Here is an 18,415-nt window from a genome sequence, read left to right as displayed (position 1 = left end):
GTATCTGCCCCCCATTGGCTTCCAATCACTGGCTTACCCCAGGGCCCCCCCCCCCCCCCTCAGCGCCCCAATGAGAGACCAGTTCGCTACTATTGCGAACCTGCTCGCTTGCCCTCTCCACAGCCTCGGGCCGTGGAGCCTAATCGTTTTCCCGTTTCTCCCAGCAGCAGCTTTCCTGCTGGGCAGCCCTTGCTTTGGATCCTTGGGTGGTGGCCCAGGGGTACAAGCTTTAGTTCCGACGCCTGCCCCCATCCTTCAGCCGGGTCAAAATGACCATCATCAGTGACCCGGCAAAGACTCTAGCCCTGGAACGGGAGTTGTCCTCCCTCCTGTCCAAGGGTGGTTCTACTTGATTTATTTTCTGGTCCAGAAGAAATGTGGCGGGCTTCGCCCTGTTCTGGATCTACGGGAACTCAACAAATTTTTGAAAGTGTTGCCGTTCCACATGTTGAGCACAGCAGACGTTCTTCATGCTGTTGCCAAAGAGGACTGGTTCACATCTGTCGATTTGACAGATGCTTATTTTCATGTTCCTATTGTGCCTCACCACAGGCAGTTTCTTCGTTTTGCCTTCCAAGGCAGTCATCAGTTCAAGGTCCTCCCGTTCGGACTCTCCCTCTTTCCACGGGTATTCACCAGGTGCATGGTGGCAGCCCTCTGCAGTCGCAGGGCATGAAGATCCTGCCGTATCTAGATGACTAGATACTGTGCGACCAGGCTCCAGGCGGCCCAGGACAGGTCTCGCCTTCTTTAACATGTGGCTCGACTGGGTCTCACGGTGAACTTCGAGAAGAGTTCTCGGACTCTCTACTTCTCAGCGCATAACCTTCATTGGTGTGGCTCTGAACAGCGTCACTATGAAGGCCTGTCCATCACTGTGGCGCATAGCCGACATCCTCCGCCTCCTTCCCCTTTTCCGAGGGGGCAGGATGTTACCCTACGGCTATTTTCTTTGCCTCATGGGCAAGTTGACAGCTGCCTCGGCTGTCGTTCCCTTGGGCTTACTGTCATGCGCCCTCTGCAGAGATGGCTGAACAGTTTCCGCTTGGATGCCAAGTGGCACAGGCACAGGAAAGTCCCGATGGGGAGAGAGTTCGTTTCTGTCGAAGGGGGTGCCCGTGGGCTCTGTTCCCTTTTGACGGGAGACTGTCACGACGGACGCCTGCCTTTCAGGATGGGGCACTGTGTGGCAAAACAGGACAGCTCAGGGCCTGTGGTCTGCTCACGAGGCCCGCAAGCACATCAACGTGCTGGAGCTACGGGCTGTGCACCTGGCTCTGCAGCATTTGCTGCCATACCTGAGGGGAAGGCACGTGCTCGTCAGGTCGGACAACACCTCGACGGTCTTTCACATCAACCACAAGGGGGGGTTACTGCGGGTGTCCCAGGCTCTTCTGACGTGGGCTGCCTCCCGCCTAACCAGCCTACGGGCAATGTTTTTACCTGGAGAGCGGAACCAGGTCGCGGACTTCCTCTCTCGTCAGTAGCCTCCACCGGGGGAGTGGCGGCTTCATCCAGATGTGGTACACAGGATCTGGGGTCTCTTTGGCACGGCGGAGGTAGATATTTTCACTTCGGCAATGTCGACCCATTGCCCCCTATGGTTTTCTCTGATGGAGAACAGCCCTCTTGGCCAGGATGCTCTTGCTCATGCATGGCCAGAGGGCCTTCTCTATGCCTTTCCACCGTTTCCTCTGATCTTGCCGTCGCTTCTCAGAGTGCTTCATCAGGGCCACAGGCTTCTTCTGGTGGCCCCCTTCTGGCCAGCCAGGACTTGAACGTCTGTATATGTGAGCCCACTCTACCGACTGAGCTATCATGGCCACATTATATCACTTTTTGAATACGAGTGTTGTCAAACATCACTTGGACTCGCCGGTATGACTTTTATCCTCATAGGATTAATGAGTTTATGTTACCATAGCAGAGTATAATGAGTGCACTATGGACTTACAATAACTAACATAAGCTGAATGTGTAAGACACCACAGTTCCAGCCTTACATTAACATGTTTTATTAAACCCGCTATTTCCATGTTATTAATGTCAACATGCATTGTTGATAGTTTTTTTATCATTGAGGAAGAAAAAAGGTCTTTGGGGAAATATCAGAAATGCTCCTTCTCATCTCAGCTGGCGTGTCAACAAGTGTGTTTGATTGACAGCAGCTGGAAGGCTGTCAGGGGCTAGGGACAAAGTAAACAATCTTGCGCTGTAGCTTATATGTCATGGGCAGACAGAGTGTTGTTAGCAGTGATTTGACGTTTAAGGACCACACCAGCATCTAAATGGACCAAAGTGACATTTGCAGCTACGTTGACATGCTGTTCTGCAGCTGAGCAGCTAATTAGCGATTTAATCTGTAAACTCATGTTAGCAGTGCACTTTCCCTCGCTGTAAGTTTGTTTGGTCACTCGTTGAACATGCTTAATTGCAGGACAAGACATGTGTTCATGTTTGTAAGTTAGATAAGATGGAGAATTTGGCAGAAAAGCTAATAGGGGTTGTTGTCGTGGCTGTTGTGTAGCAGGCTGCTGTCTATGGCTCAGTGTGACTGTCTGCTCTGCCTTTGGCAGAACACTGACGTTACTGCTTTATCCAAGATTTGATTAAACATTAATGCAAGACTAGGGACGCCATTGTGAAACCAAAAAAATATATAAATTTCTCCCTTTTGGTTTCTGATTTTTTTTCTCAAAGGAGAACACAGAACTAGTGATTTACAAAGCAGATATGTATTCTGCAGCAGACTGTAAAATATGAGGGTTGTTAATTGTATATTTAAGGCCCGAGCACAAAAGTGCGAGGAACCTATTGTTTTTTAAAGAATTATTTTAGGGGCTTAGGATGGTTGAAAACTCACTTGGCACAAATGTCAGACCTGGCGAAAATTGCAATTTTGTGATTTGGCTCGGGCATGGCCAGCAGGCTCCATAACGCCCCCCTAACACACACCATGGTTCGGATAGTTTCTTTGATCTTTACAGAATTTGGTGGGAACCTTGTCCTCATCTTTAGGAATATATATAATTTTTTTTGATTTTTTTTAGCTTGACAGGAAGTCAGCCATTTTTGATTTTGTCAAAAGGTGCAATATATAATACTGACAGCTAGTGTTTAAAATAGTTACTGCAGTACAAATTCAAAATACTGGAGAAAGTCGGCTCCCCCGCCCCCTCCTCCCCAGACTCGAAGTTCACGGAGGTTGCCAGGCTGAGACCGGAGCATCCAACAACAGACGCTTGTCTCACATAGCCAGACATTACTTACTTGCTGGCTATATTGACAGTCATAAAAGCCTGTGCTCACACGGAGCTCTGTACCCAACTGACAGACACACTTTTTCGGCTTAGAATTACAGTAAGAACCGCTAAAAACCCCACAACCTCGCCGTCCTCTCAACACGGCAGACTGATACACTCCCTCAGCTTAGAATTACGATAGGCACCGCTAAAAATAACACTACCTTGCCGTCCTTTTCCAACCGACTGAAATACACACTTTATTGGCTTAGAATTACAGCAACAATCGCTAAACACACTGCAAACTCACGGTCCTCTCTTTCCAATTTACAACCCCCCTCTCTTGGTTTAAAATAACTCACCGTTGTCGGCTACGGCCACTGAACAGGCTACACATTGTAAACAGCCGTGGCCCGCTTGCCTGGTCCTCCGGTAACGTTAGCAGTTAGCAGGGTTAGCATGGCGGCGTTAGCCAGGACCAGTCGGGATCCCTTTACTGGCTGTGTCTCAATTGTTTGCGAGTAATAATCTCCAATATTTACCCAGGGTTTGTTACGTCTCTGGTCACGCAACTATTAGAAACATGCCGGGGTTTTTTTAGGGCGCAGTGGCGGTTCTACATTGAATTACATCCAGGGCCCCCCTTCGAGCCCCCCCCCCCCCCCGTATAACAGTATAAGTTCTGATAACTTATACTGTCATATTTCGTGCAGAATTGTGTTCATTCTCTTTCGAAAATGTTGGAGGTGGAGATTAAAAAAGTGTTTCCTGTTGTAATTGCAATAGTTAAATAACTGGATTCTCTTAAGTGTGTTTTTCAAATGTTCTAATGAAGGATTTGCGCAACTGAGAAATATAATTTTCTCTTTCACTTATGTTGTTATAATAAAATATATATATAAATGTGCCAAAAATATATACAATCAGATATATACATTTTTTTACAAGAGCAGAGAGCAACAATAATATAAAATATTAAGAATAATATGCGAATAAAATTTAGAATAAATATTCTAAATAGCACAAATCCTTCATCACACAAATGTGAAAACACAGTAAAGAGAATCTAATTATTACACTATTGCACTAAGAATAGAAAACACAAACTAAAACTAAAACCTGACCTTTCTGGCCTTCCTTGATGCAAAATCATCAATGATATCGTATGAAATCTGCTCCCTGCTCCCTTGATACTGACAGAAAGACCAGTGATCCGTTCCTGGGACATGGTTGACCTCAGGTATGACTTGATCAACTTTAGTTTTGAAAAGCTCTTCTCTGCTTGAGCCATAGTGACTGGCAGAGTAAGTGCAATCCTGAGAGCAGTCCAAAAGTTGGGGTAGATCTCTGATAGATCCTTATCATGCATAAAAGTGATAAGCTCAAGGAGGCTCATGGTCCCCCATTCCCCCCCTTGTCCGGACCGTTCCATTTGGGAGACCAAGCAACATAGGCGGCGATTTATGTTTCCCTCTGTGGGTGCTCACGGGCGCACGACCTTTAAAAAAAAAGTAGTCAAAAAATGTTGCATTTCAGACGGCTGACACAAACACACCTATCAACTCGATAATAAAGCCGTGAAGTAGGCTATCTTTCAACTCAGGATAGGATTGGAGATGAAAAGTTTAACTGACACATAACCGCGATCAGCTTTGTGGGTGCTAAGTATTAGCGGAGCACCAACGCTATCGGCGCCTATGCCCAGCAACCCGCTAGACCCAGAGGTGAACTGTCCCCCGCTCCCCCCTCCCCTTTTCCCTTCTCACACAGCTTCACTGTGCACGGTACCTTCTCAACAAGCCAATTTGCCAATTCCCCACACGGTGAAATGATAGATAATACAGTAGAAAACTGCTTAGAGGATTTTTTAGAAGTGCTCGTGCCATCCCCCATGTGTCATGACAAAATGCTGCCCCAGGCGGCTGCCCCGGGTGGCTGCCCGCTTAGCCCATGCCAAAAACCGCTACTGTGGGTAGAATCTATCTCTGTTGATTCTGTTCGTTTGTTTGCTGCCTTAATGGCTGTCCTAACGTTACAGCTGTAGCGCGCTGGGTTTACGTTTTTAGAGGTATAGCTGGCAACCTGGCCTGGCTGTCAAACTGGACAGTTGATAACACACAGGCCAAAACACAAACGGAAATTGCGTCACGGAAATTTCAAAAGGAGAAAATACTGGCATTAGCATTGTTGTCAGAAAAGATAGTATTTCAACTTAGCATGTTTCCTTAATATCTGATGATGCATTGGGGTCATTTTTTGATTTATTACAGTAAATATATTACATATTGGACCTTTAATTGAAACTTCACATGCACAAGTGTCCAGGCCTCTGCATCTGCTGCACATCCATAATGAGCCATGGTCATAGCGTTTAATTTTGCTTTATTTGTGATAAATGTTATCTGTATCATTAAGACGCCCCAAGCGATCATTGGGTTTCTGATGTTTACTGCATGTTTTCCGACAGCATCTATAGGGGCTTTCTAGTAAGAAAAAATAAGGGTGTGGAGGAAATATTGGCATTGAGAGAAGCCAGTTTAAGTGGTTCTGGCACCTGCAAAGGATGCCCCCAGGTGCATCCACTTAGAGCTATTCTTGTCTCGACTAACAGGAAGAAGACCTTGAGGTAGATGGTCTTTCTCACGTTTCTCTTTATATGATGGTTTTCCATTTACTCAGAATCCCACAGGATTAAGAGCAGATGGCCATTGTCTCAACAAAACTTCATTTTCTCTTTTCAGGCTACCTCAACACTCTCCTTCTCTCGTCTTGATCCTTTTTTGACTCTCTCTTAAACAGTATTTGTTTGTCACTGTGCACCTACCTGTCCAGGCTTTCAGTCTTGTACAGAAATCTGCTATATTCATCCAGCAGAGGGGCGTGTGTTTGTAGAATAATGACGTTGTAAACCACCACAGCAGTCAACATGATAATCATCTTCAGCTCGTAATTTATCCTCAGGAACACAGAGCAAGAGATGAGGCCCAGTATGCAACTATAAATTAAATACTAGACAGATAGAAAAAAAGAGACAGATTAATTTATTAGTTAGTAGTTAATTTATTCAAGTTATCAAAAGATAATAATGAATTTATAGAGAATCATGATAATAATAATCTGCACTTACAGGAAGGTAGAAATTGTTTTTTCCTGTGAAGGTGATTGGTTGTCCATTGGGGTAAAACAATGTTTCATTGGATGAATTGTAAACAGGAACAGGAGGTAACAAATTGTCTTCCAAAAAGAACTAGAAAAAGAACACAAGGTCAACAGAAATTAAGAGTTTGCCACATCTTCGGACAGTGTGAAAAAGATCTTTCCATTTAAATCCACCACAGGAAAAAAAAACCCACACAATTCACATTCAAATTACAAACGCACTTTCCCTGTCTGCTTGCCTTGCACGTCTTCATATGAAAAGACAAACTAGTCTACATTGTATTTGCAGGAGGAAAATAGAGTCGTGTTAGATAATAGGCCAATAGTGACAACCATTCAATAATGTCCTTTAAAGTGAACCTGCAGGACAAGATGAGGATTGGCTATCCCACTGAGCAAAGCCAAATTAATTTGGCTCATCCGCCCTGAGCAACTGACCCACGTGAGGCGCAAAACAAGATTATAATCTCTGGAATCGATTTGTGTGAAGGTCTAAACCAGGGTCCTGACACCATGCTTTATCACACAACTTCCCCACAAGCCTCAGGCTGCTATTTCACCTTCATCCGAGCCTTTTTTTATTTAAACCTCTATCAGATGAATCTAAAAATTGATGGAGAGTAAAATAATAAAATTGTTATACAAATTATTTCCTTATCACTACATGCAAATGGTGTCGGCACTACAGTACTTTGCTGTTTAAAACAAATGATATACTGCCTTGCAAAAGAAAACAATACAAATAAAATTATTTTCTGTAGTTGATTATGTGGTTAAATATCCAGTTAGCTTGAGGCGTAATAAACAAATGAAATGGAAAGCATAGAAATACTACATTAAAATGCTAGTGCATCCACAGCCCCTCACTGTGATGACTGAGACATATATACCACTGTGTCACCGCATTGTATTACTGTTGCAAGAAATTAAGCTTTAAAGTTGTTTATATATTAAGTATACTCAGTATATACTCTGTTTGATGAATAGTAATTGTTTACATCACTTGAGGCCAATTTATTTATTTTATTTGTGGGACATGTTATGTTCCATTCCATTCTAATTACACTGCAGTTACTAATAAGTTTGTCATCTGATGGGTTGTGATACTCTGTTCCAAGTGAAGCCTAATTGGAGTTAGCTCTCATGTATTGCAGTACTTGGATATAAAAGCTTACCATGTTAAAGACTGCCATTATGAGTATTAGAGCTGTGGTTGTCATGGTGAGAGTGATGCGGGGCCATGGCTTGTTGGCAATAATGACTGATGACCTCAGCAGCCACATCAAAGAAGTGGAGGTGCTTTTACTGCAGTGCTGCAGGGACACGTACACACAACAGCACACCAATACAAGAATGTATGAGTTGAAGTACAAAAGAAGTAATTAAAATATATAAATAACGCACATTTGCATACAAGCAGACAATAATTATTTCTGTTGAGTAAGGACAAGTACTGTAAAATAAATTAAATATATAACAAGTTCACACACTGACATGCCTATGCCCACTGATTAACTCCTGATTGCCTCAGCAGTGCCAATAAACAAGTTCAAGAGGCATACAATTATGAAAAGAGAGGTCCTATCAATGTAATGGTGCATGCTGCAATATATTTTAAACTATATGCAAAAACAGCGCTATGACAACTTCAAGTGATTCAATCTAAAAACATCTAAGCAAACCGTATGTATAGCTAGCAACAAACCATTCAGTGTAACGATAATTTTCTAACTTTCATGAGAACAAAAGCAAAGCTTTGTAAACTAGCTTCCACCTCCTGCTTTGCTAATCAAACCATTATAACTGAGGGCGAAGTTTGTATGCATTTAAGAGCAGTAGACAATGTGCAATCATGCTCTTCATTTTAACCCAGCAATATCACCGGACAGGCAACACACTATATAACTTCTTTTCTTTTTTTTTTTTTTATTGATGCAAAAATGAAATCTTCCCATGCTTCAGCAAATGCTGGCTGGGCCTGTTACAGTCAATTACTTTTCCCCCTTGCAGCGTTGCCTTCAGCTAAATGTGTTTCATTGCGAAAACAATGACAGTGAAAGCCCAAATCATTTGCTCAGTCATCTCAGAGCAATATCTGAGCATCGCTGAGGCTGAGTGGATGTGACATTTGAATAGCTCAGGGATGTATATTACAATACAATAAAGTAAGGATGGCATGTTGTATTTTGCACCAGCAGAATCACCGGAAATGTAGAGCCAGTGGGGCACATTTTGTTTTGAAAACAAGGCATTTGCATGCAATGTTCACCTCTAGTCCAGCAGTTTAAATAATAATGATCTAAATAAAACATGAATGAGAATTAGAATAAGCCAAAGTAAGATAATCTGCTAGGGTTGATTTAAGTAGAAGCTTTCAAGTTACACAGTCACCGAAACAGCAGAATATGCAAGTTAGTTAATCAAATAGGCATGTTTGACCTTTCTAAAAGTACCCATCATCATTCCCTACTAAACAGTGAAAAGGTCTCGGAAAGATGGTAGGTCAATACCTTACTTTGTGATTGGGAATGGAAGAATAAGTACAGTACATGCATAGTGAAGCATGCTGGTGTTGTTGCTGCGAGTGTAACAATTTAACTGACTGGTCACAGCCCTTTCTAAATTATTTACAATGCAAACATACTAGGTATGCTGTAAACCCCAGAATCACAACATCCAGTTGAGACTGGTGTTTTCGCTATGTGGGGAAGCAAATGACGCCATTACAAAGAAATAGATTAAAAAAAAAAAGTATGACATTTCACCAACTGATCTATGCATGTCTTTTTGTTGGCCCAAAATTAAAGGGTAATTGTCTGCTGAAGCATGCACCAAAGCACTGGTGTGCACAGGCTTAACTTTTGCCCCAAGGTCACACCAGAGTGGCGCTTGTGTTAACCGGAGGCCAACAACAAGGGCACTTAATGGGCTGTTAAGCTGACCGGAGAGCACTTGGACCACTCGGACCAGTCATGACATTAGGACAAACCTTAAGAAAAGAAGTGTACCATTAGAGAGCGGACATATCCTAGTTAAGTACAGGTTTAATATAAAAGAACACTTAAAAAAACTCTGCAAAAGGTCACTACTAAAACAATGGTGTTAGAAGTAAATGGATTTACTCACCAGGAAGTGCCCAATAAAACATATGAAGAGGATCAAGGAGAGGATAAGAAAAGCCATTCCAAAGGATATCCCCAAGACAGTTGTCCTAAAAAAATACAATACATCATCAATTCAAATCAAGTTTCCCAAGTTTAATTCACTGAAAGTTTAATGTAATTGTGCAAAATGTCATTAACACTGCTCTTAGCTCAAAATGACTTATCAAGGCATGGAAACATTATCAAGGGTAACTGCATAAGAATACATATACTGTTTTCCACACTAACACAGAGTAAACATTGGGTCAACAGTTATTTTACTCCTGTAATACTTTGAAATAAAGCACACATACTTTGGAAGGACGAGAATCTGCACAATAAAAATGCAGAAAAAGATCAAACATGCGCAGGTGATGTAGTATTTGAAGGCCGGCAAGTTTGTTGCTCTGTACTGAAAGGATAAAAAGAAGGTCAAGTTTCAACAAAAAGGCTTTTAAAACTGATATCAGGGCTATTTCAAAAGTGTCTCAAGTGTGCACTCAGACACAAAAAGTCTCCCTGTAATTTACAAGATTTCAGGGTAAGCAAAATGTAGGCAAAGGAACAAGCAGTAACAGTATGTTCTATAAGTCTCTTTAAAACAACTTGTCCAATACTGTATATCCACTGAGGGGTGAATGATGCCAGTTTACTTGTGCTGCCTCTTACCTCCTTCTCCAAGGATTTGTTGTGAAAGAATAATGATATTCTTTGGATGTCCTCTGACTTGAGCCACTGTCTGGAAGCATAAAGAGATAAGATAACACATAGTTATAGACCAGATAAAAGGGAGAAAACAGGCACTGTTAAAAGTAAATTAGATGTGTTTTTACAAAAAATTAAAGATAAACATTTTTTAATTTGTTCAGAATGTTCAACAGGTGGCAGGTATTCAATACAACACATTAAGATACAATTTATACCATAATTTGCTTTAATGTGCCATATTTAATCAGTTACACTTTGTATATGTATTTTTGCACAATCATATTTAAATCATCAACATTTGTGTTTGTTTTGTTTTAAATGACCCTACTTTTGCGAATTTATCCCATCAAAGGTCCTGATCATCCTCTCGTTAAGTTCCTCCTCAAACCGTTTCTTCTGAGACTTTGTTCTTTAATGGGTAAACAGAAGAAAAAAAAGACCAAATATCTTTTAAGTTCACATAATATTAGTCACACACATCAAAGCCTCTAGCAGAAGTATAGTCTTAATAAACATCTTGTCGTCTGTCTCTGTACTGTTAGGAATGAGGATAATCCTGCCAAAGAAAATTGTTCCGGAGCTGTAAAATGAGCTGCTTGCCTTTCTGATCTCCTCTGGAAGTGATACTGCCCCATGGGCACATCCTAGACACAGAACAAGAGGAGAAAATGGGTTACAAGCTACAGCTGAACCTTCCCATCACCTAAATCACAACATATGTGTACCAACAATTACACACAGCAGTGTTGATCTTCCCATTCTCATTAGTCATGCTGTCTCTGTGGTGCAGGTTGGCAAAGGGCTTGGCTGCTCCCCAGGACTCCAGGTAGCGGGTCATCCTGACGGAGGCTCTCATCTTTGCCCCATCTACAGTGTGTCTGGGACGGTAATGATACTGTGGGCTCCGACGCTCCACCTGGACAAACATGGAAATAGTGTCATTTAATTGCATTTTATTCAATGTCCAATATAAATTTCAATGGATATGATAGATGTGCTACGGTACCTTTGGGTTGATGACCAGATAAGTGATGACTCCGTGTTCCTTCAGGTAGGGGTCTCTTTCTTGCCCATCCCCATCTTCCACCTTATAGGCATCATTCAGGTGCTCCAGTGTCTCTGAGGTAATGTGGACTCGCCTAGCAAGAAACAGTTGTATTAGTGGCTTTCTATGAATATTAAGAATGGTTCTGGGTATTCTTTTGGTACAATATTTTTCAGTACAAACTGAACATAACTAACCAGAAACAACTGATGCAGAAAAAGTGGGATAAGGGTATCACAAATGGTTTTTGAAAATTGCACCACAATATTATTCAATGTTACCTTATACTCATGAAAAATGCAGCAGCCAGAATCCTTCCACATACACATACATTTACACATACTACTCCGGTACAAAAAAACCCTGCATTGGCTACAACACAGAATCACCTTTAAAATCGTGCCAAAAGTCCATAAAACACTTAATGGCTTAGCTCCGCAGTACATCTGCCTTGCTAACAGATCATAACCCCATCAGGCCTGTCAGGTCATCAGGCAGAGGTCCTCAAGCTGTACCCAGAATTAAATCTAGGTCCGGTGAGGATGCCTTCAGTAACTGTGGTCCTGCACTCTGGAACAAGCTGCCTGATGGCCTGATGTCCATTACAACTGTGTCCACATTCAAAAGCAAGCTCAAAACTTTACTATTCTCTCAGGCTTTTGGTTATTTACTCTCTGTCTGTCTGTCTGTCTGTCTGTCTTTTGTAGATTGTCTTGTTGTGTTGATGGTTATACTGTATCCTTATTTTTGTTGTTTATGCTTATATTTTTATCTTTTGTCCTTTCAATGTAAGGGCACTTTGAGTTTATGAAAGTGTGATGAAAGGTGCTTTATAAATAAAATTGCCATTGTCATTATGCAAATGGTAACAAGTGCTTCTGCTTTACTTCTGGTTCACTTACCCTGGTACACCTCCTGCTTCCATATGATTGGCCAGTGTGACATCATGTGACCAAACATCATACTGCCATTTCTGAAGTCCAATCACACCACACAGGACATTCCCAGAGTGCACGCCGACACGCATGTTGATGTCAACCCCAGTGGCATCTCGCACTTTCCTGTCATGTACCAAAAAACAAGTCTTACTAATGTGGAGTAACCAAAAAATCATCAGCCATATACCTTGTTAGAAAAGAGGTCTTTCTCTCTCTTTTAATTCTGTCGCAGCCCCCTGCCCTTTCTCTCAGACTGATGCCTAAAGGTGAGATAGGACCTCACACTTACCAAACATTTGATGCAGCTAAATTGGCAATAAAAAAAGTCTCTACATCTAAGCTAATACTTAGCAAGTACTTCATCAACATTACGGGTATGGATGCTTCAGTACACGTAGTTCAAAAAGCACTGTGCTTAAAGGCATATCCGAACAATCTTTGAAATGCAGGTAGTCAAAAATAGTACCTAAAAAGTGTAATGAGACTCTTGAAAGTCTTCAGGGCGTAGCTGAGTTAACAGACACAAGAATCAGCATGAGGCAATTTTTTTGCATTTCATTTCTGCATTAATGTGGTTGGAGGTTGGAGTATGATGAATGAGCCACTGCTGATATGTTTCTTCATAATTTATTTCCAGCCATTTTATTTCTGGTCAGATATTTTAACATCACTGATGCCAAAGTTCTACCCAACATTAGTACTGCAGAGTTGGGGGATGTTTGTATGATTGAAGATATACTGCACAGTGAAAGAGAGAAGCAAGTATTCCAAAAATGGGATGTTCTTTAGCAGCACTGTTATATAACTGGCACTTACTTGATGGCCTCACACATGTCCAGACCCATTTTCACACAGTTCTTAGCATGGTTCGGCAGAGACTCCGGCAGGCCAGACACACAGTAGTAACAGTCCCCAAGGATTTTGATCCGCATACATTCATTTTCCTGCATATAAAAAGGTGGAACACAGGCTCAGATAAAGGTCCTGTTGATAGACAGTACAGAAAGCTTTTTAATTGAATCACATATAAAGCCTATGAGGGAAAGTCCACCCTCAGATGTTTTACATTCAACATGACTTAAAACAGAAGCTACACTGTGTTATACTTTATCAATGTTAATGTGAGGGGGAAAATTGAACTGTCGGACTATATTTTCTATGATCAGTTTGTCCATGTATGACTGAACAGAGACTGAAGAAAGATTGATTTTGAAAGGCTGCTATTAAAACCTGATACAGTCTGTTTACCAGTTATAGTTATGATTGCAGGGGGAAAAAAATTTTTGTTAAGATAGTTGCAGTACAAATTGTATTGTATCTGCACTGCTCACTTCAGTTTGAAGTCAATTCAGCTATGTTTGACCAGGTATTTTCAGGAATAAGACAAATTCATCATGAAGCTATTAAAAGAGACTACAAATGCAAGATACATCACCAAAATGGTGATGCATGGTGGTATATTTACATTAAAGGTGGATTTGACCCTTCACATGGTGTAAGATGTATGAGAGATGTAAGATGCAAGATGTATGAGAGATTTATCGTTTAGCCCCCAATGAGGAAGCAAAATGTATACACTGTTAGGATGTGTTAGTGGTTAGTTAGTGGTAGGGCTGGGTGATATATCAATATATATATATATATATATATATATATATATATATATATATATATATATATATATATATATATATATATACTATAATCATAGTTCATAAAAATGCAGCGCAGTGACAATACAGACATTTCATACACGAGACGTTTGTAATGCCGCTGACCTGCCGATGCGCATTCAACCTGCTCTGGAGCCTTTCATGAGTCAGCCGTCACTATAGAGAATCCAGTCTGCAGTGTAGTTCAGACACTTACTGATAAACCAGAGAATTGTTCTATAACAATCGGCTTCATGATCAAAGAAAGTTTTTATATCATCCACTTCAGTCAATCACACTCCCCCTCTCCCTCTCTCTCTCCCTCACATCTCTCTTTTAATCTTAGTCTGTTATTGTTTTGAAAACAAGTAAAGGAGCTTTCTCAGAGATAGGCCTTTGTATTTAATATAGCCTGGGCTATTTATTTTAGATAATTTTTCATTTACATGTGTTGCAGCTGTATATTTCAAACTGGGAAGGAAACCCTGTCTTTGCATTTTAGTTTGATCACAATCTGTTTAATAAAAGTGCTTGTGACATCTCACATGTGGCTTAGACTTAAAACTGAACATTCAGCCCATTTTGTAAAATATTCCCGAGATATATATTGTGTATCGCCATTCAGCTGAAAAATACCGCCATATGATTTTTAGTCCATATCGCCCAGCCCTAGTTAGTGGTACAGTCCAATAATCAAATGTTTACCTTTGCAATTTGATCAAATTTGCCAAACAGCTCATTCAGCATGTGCACCAGCTCTCCAGGTGAGCAGTCACTGGCCAGCCGTGTGAATCCCACTATATCAGCATACAGTATACTAGAGATGGGAAAAAAATCATTATACTATAATATAATGGTTTTATAATGTATGTTTTCCAGGAAAACCGTAGCTTTCGAGTACACTACTGCTTGGTCATATAAGTGGTAATCCAAATAAAAAATACATGCCTGACATTAGTGTGTCTCTGGACATAGAGGTTGTGAAAATTGTTTGTGTTCTCAATCTGGCCGAAGTTTGGGCCCTTCAGTCTCTGGATGATCTCAGCTTTCATCACACGGGCAATGTGAGCTGGCAGCAGAGATAACAGGAGACGCTCCTAATGTCAGTAACACAAAGACAGAATAATTAGTAGTAGAGGGATGGTCAGGAAACTCAAGAATAAATAAGCAGATTATTACATTTGTTTGTCCTCCTGTATTTTTTTCACAGGGATTTATTGCTTCATCGCCCCAAAGAATCACTCACATCCAAAGGATGTTTTCCAAGAATAATCACCAGGGACCTTGACTTGTCACTAAAACAGTTTTAAATTTTCTGCAAGTTGATATTTAATTGAATTCAGTCCTAATTTAATTCTGAAGCATCAACCTTTGAAGACAGGAGGAAACAAAAAGCTCTCAGCATTTTTTGTCGCAGGTATCCAGAAAAGCTCCAAGTGGTAAGTGAAGGTTAATTGGGCACTACATTGTGTCAGGTTGACTTCCTGTAATTTAAATTAATGATCAATTAAAAAAATGTTTTACAGTGTGTATTATTTTACTGACAGCCACCAGAAGACAGACTCAACTGTTATTCACCTCACAACCTCTCTTTTATTTAGTGGTAGCTTAATCATCTCTCTCTGTTTCTCTCTGAAGTTACTGTGGGTATTACTCTAATCCAACCTGCCCAGTAGTTAGCAAATAAAACTCTGATTAGGGTTACAAGTTCAAGATTTGAGAAAACACTTAATTAAGCCAAAGTCACCGCCAACTCTAACAAGTCTCCCTTGCACCACTGATCATCTCCCTGCACCGCTGCTGAGGCTCAGAGGGTTCTACATGAAGGAAAGTTCCATGGTGGCTGCTAACAAATGCTGCCAAGGCTTTGGGTTTATGATTAATTCCCATAGTCCCCCTTGGACCACTCACACACAAAAATGTATGCACTCACTGTACTGCAGGGCACTTTGGATAAAAGCATGCAGCAAACAGCATATATTATGAGCACCAGAGAAAAATGGGTCTCTGCACATCTGTCGCAGGCAGCAGTAGCACTCCTGGGCTACTGCGAAGCGCTCCACCCGAGGCATTTTCAGATTCACTCATGGCAGTTGTAACAACAAAAGCTGGATTCACCAAAGGGATAACCAGCTCCACCCCAAGCCTGGGCTTTCACAACAGCAGCTGCATTCACCCTCATCTGATTGAACCCAAAAGCTACAACTGCAGCAGCTGTAGTAAAAAGCTACATCCCAGGCTTGCACAACAGTAAGCTTTAATCAACACTTCGGTGTATTTTCTCACAGGAAGCCATGCTGCTCGTAAGCAGCAGCAGCAGCACCTGCATTCACCTGAATTAATTGTAATAACCTTCATATGTGGAAAGCCAGAAAGACAGATTTAGTGGGACAATAACTACAAAATAGTAAAGTTTTGAGTTTGCTTTAGAATGTGGACACAGTTGTGATGGCAGTTGATCAGGCAACACACCAAAAAGTACAAATGGATGGATGTCAATAGGGAATAGGGAATAATGTGCTGCAGATGAAAATGTAGTTGCAGACGTTCGTATATCTTGTTAATCAACTGCAAAGATTTCAGCCAGCCGTCATAGGATCCTAAAAAGCTTTTACTACAGAGAATTTAGCACATGCAATAGGCTCCAGGGACTCAACACCATCATTACACTAACTAAGGTCATTAACAGATACCACATTCTGTAAAACAGGACACAAATCCTCTGTGGACTCCTTCCCTTCCTAAACCACAGGAATCAAGCACTGACAGCTATATGCAGAGATCATGATGACTCAAACATTAGGTAAAAGTCTGCAAGAAGATAAATGGTACATGCCTACAGAGGGACTGTTTAACACCATTACGACACAGTGCAGGTGTATGAGACACACATCTACATTGATACAACGACAAAATAAATTATGGATGAAGTTTCAGTGAGGGTATTTTAATGAAACAACTCAAAAAACCTTTTTGGATCAACATTAGTTATTTTGATCTGGATTAAATATCAAGTCCTGGGTGTGCCATAATGTTTAAATTAATCTACTGTTTAATTTGTTGCCTTACAGACAGTTCTGTCGTTGTCATCATCATCATCTCTGCCACACTCTCATTCATCTTACATAATCCATTACTTAAATGTATATTTTCATTCCCCATCATTGTTGTAATCAACACCACCCTTATCACCAGCAAGACCACAACATGTACTCAATCACTCACTGCCGGCCTGACTTTCACTGGCTCACTGGTCATTAAGATTTGTTCACCACTTTACCTGTTGTCTCTTCTCAAACTCCAGTTTGATTGGGGACTTGATGCAGTTGCAGGTGTCCTGATAAGTCTGTTTAAGTGCCAACTCCATCAGATGTTTATGGTACGCCCCCGCCATGTTGCCACACAAGAAAATGATAATATTGGCCAAAATCTGTACAGAAACAGAGGACAGACAAAGCTGGTGTTAGATAAATATCAGACAAAAATAATCTTCAAGTAAAATATATGAATGCGTGACTAGTAATCCGGCATTTATTTGAAAGAGCAGAAATAGAGCTGTGAAAGGGAATATATTCAACACATCTGTTGGTGTGTTAACTATTGTACATGAATAGGCAGTATCAGAAAAGCCATTTTATTCCGTGGCAACAGTCATAAAACAGCCGTTTTCTCATGTCCCAATATGGAAGCAGTATTGTGCTTTAGGAATTCTAAGTCCTAAGAGGGCAATGAGTTTTTATGGCATGAAAGGAAGGCAAAAGAAAAACCTCTTAAGTAAAGGGTACTAAGCCCTGGCAACTGAGATTCTGCAGCGATGTCAACATCCAGCCCCGCACACTGAACTGTATTTATTCTAAGGGCAATGTGGCATACATAAACAACACAGCTTACTTCATTTTCTTGTGAATCAGTTATTTAAGGAAACTGTTTCCACAGAGATAGAGAAATACAGTAGATAGGGCAATTAGATGTGTGTGCCCTCTATACTACCAATGCTCAGTTGTTTATTACCTAAAACTAGTGTGATATATTCCCTGCATCAGCTTTACTGTGGCTTGATCAATCTTCCTTCTACCCTGCTAAAAAAGTATTTAAAAAAATAAAAACTAATGTATATAAACCCAGTGGCTAATGGTGTGTCCGCACCTCTTGTCTATATAAATAGATTGTCCATTGGGTTCATGTTCACCGTACATCCGGTCTGTTTCTTAATTAGTGTTATTACCCCCCCAACTACAGGCTCTATTTGATTCAAGTGATTAAGCTGCTGTTAATCATACTCACACTTTACACATCTAGAGCTAACATTTGAAATCTGACACTCAATGATGAGATTACCACTGGACAGCCTTGTGAACTCTGGGATCTCCCAACTTTGATCAAGTTTAACTGAAACAATGGCATTTGTAGTTTTCTAATTGCTGAAAGCCATAAATCTCGTCTATCAACAAGACAGTAATATCTCCACATTTGGTACTTCCTCAGCATTATTTCAACTTAACACAACATGCTAACCTGTAAATGTTAG

The 18,415-nt window shown here is 41.0% G+C and overlaps 1 protein-coding gene across 2 annotated transcripts in view; it reads right to left on the bottom strand.

Moving 5' to 3' along the window:
• Positions 1–18,415, bottom strand: part of adcy2a (adenylate cyclase 2a) — a 107,190-nt gene that overhangs the window by 26,614 nt on the left and 62,161 nt on the right. For both annotated transcript variants that reach the window (XM_031298638.2, XM_031298640.2), the window contains exons 5-19: positions 17,168–17,317; positions 14,836–14,984; positions 14,593–14,704; positions 13,052–13,179; positions 12,200–12,358; positions 11,259–11,391; positions 10,992–11,168; positions 10,853–10,896; positions 10,581–10,661; positions 10,214–10,283; positions 9,859–9,956; positions 9,528–9,612; positions 7,577–7,714; positions 6,370–6,489; positions 6,067–6,251 (exon numbers count right to left, since the gene is read on the bottom strand). In XM_031298638.2, the coding sequence (XP_031154498.1) occupies positions 6,067–6,251; positions 6,370–6,489; positions 7,577–7,714; positions 9,528–9,612; positions 9,859–9,956; positions 10,214–10,283; positions 10,581–10,661; positions 10,853–10,896; positions 10,992–11,168; positions 11,259–11,391; positions 12,200–12,358; positions 13,052–13,179; positions 14,593–14,704; positions 14,836–14,984; positions 17,168–17,317 (1,829 nt within the window). The remainder of the gene's footprint in view (positions 1–6,066; positions 6,252–6,369; positions 6,490–7,576; positions 7,715–9,527; positions 9,613–9,858; positions 9,957–10,213; positions 10,284–10,580; positions 10,662–10,852; positions 10,897–10,991; positions 11,169–11,258; positions 11,392–12,199; positions 12,359–13,051; positions 13,180–14,592; positions 14,705–14,835; positions 14,985–17,167; positions 17,318–18,415) is intronic.

The sequence above is a fragment of the Sander lucioperca genome, chromosome 10, assembly GCF_008315115.2.
Source record: "Sander lucioperca isolate FBNREF2018 chromosome 10, SLUC_FBN_1.2, whole genome shotgun sequence".
Taxonomy (NCBI): Eukaryota; Metazoa; Chordata; class Actinopteri; order Perciformes; family Percidae; genus Sander; species Sander lucioperca.
The sequence above is the reverse complement of the archived record's forward strand: the minus strand, read 5'-3'. Positions and strand labels throughout refer to the sequence as shown.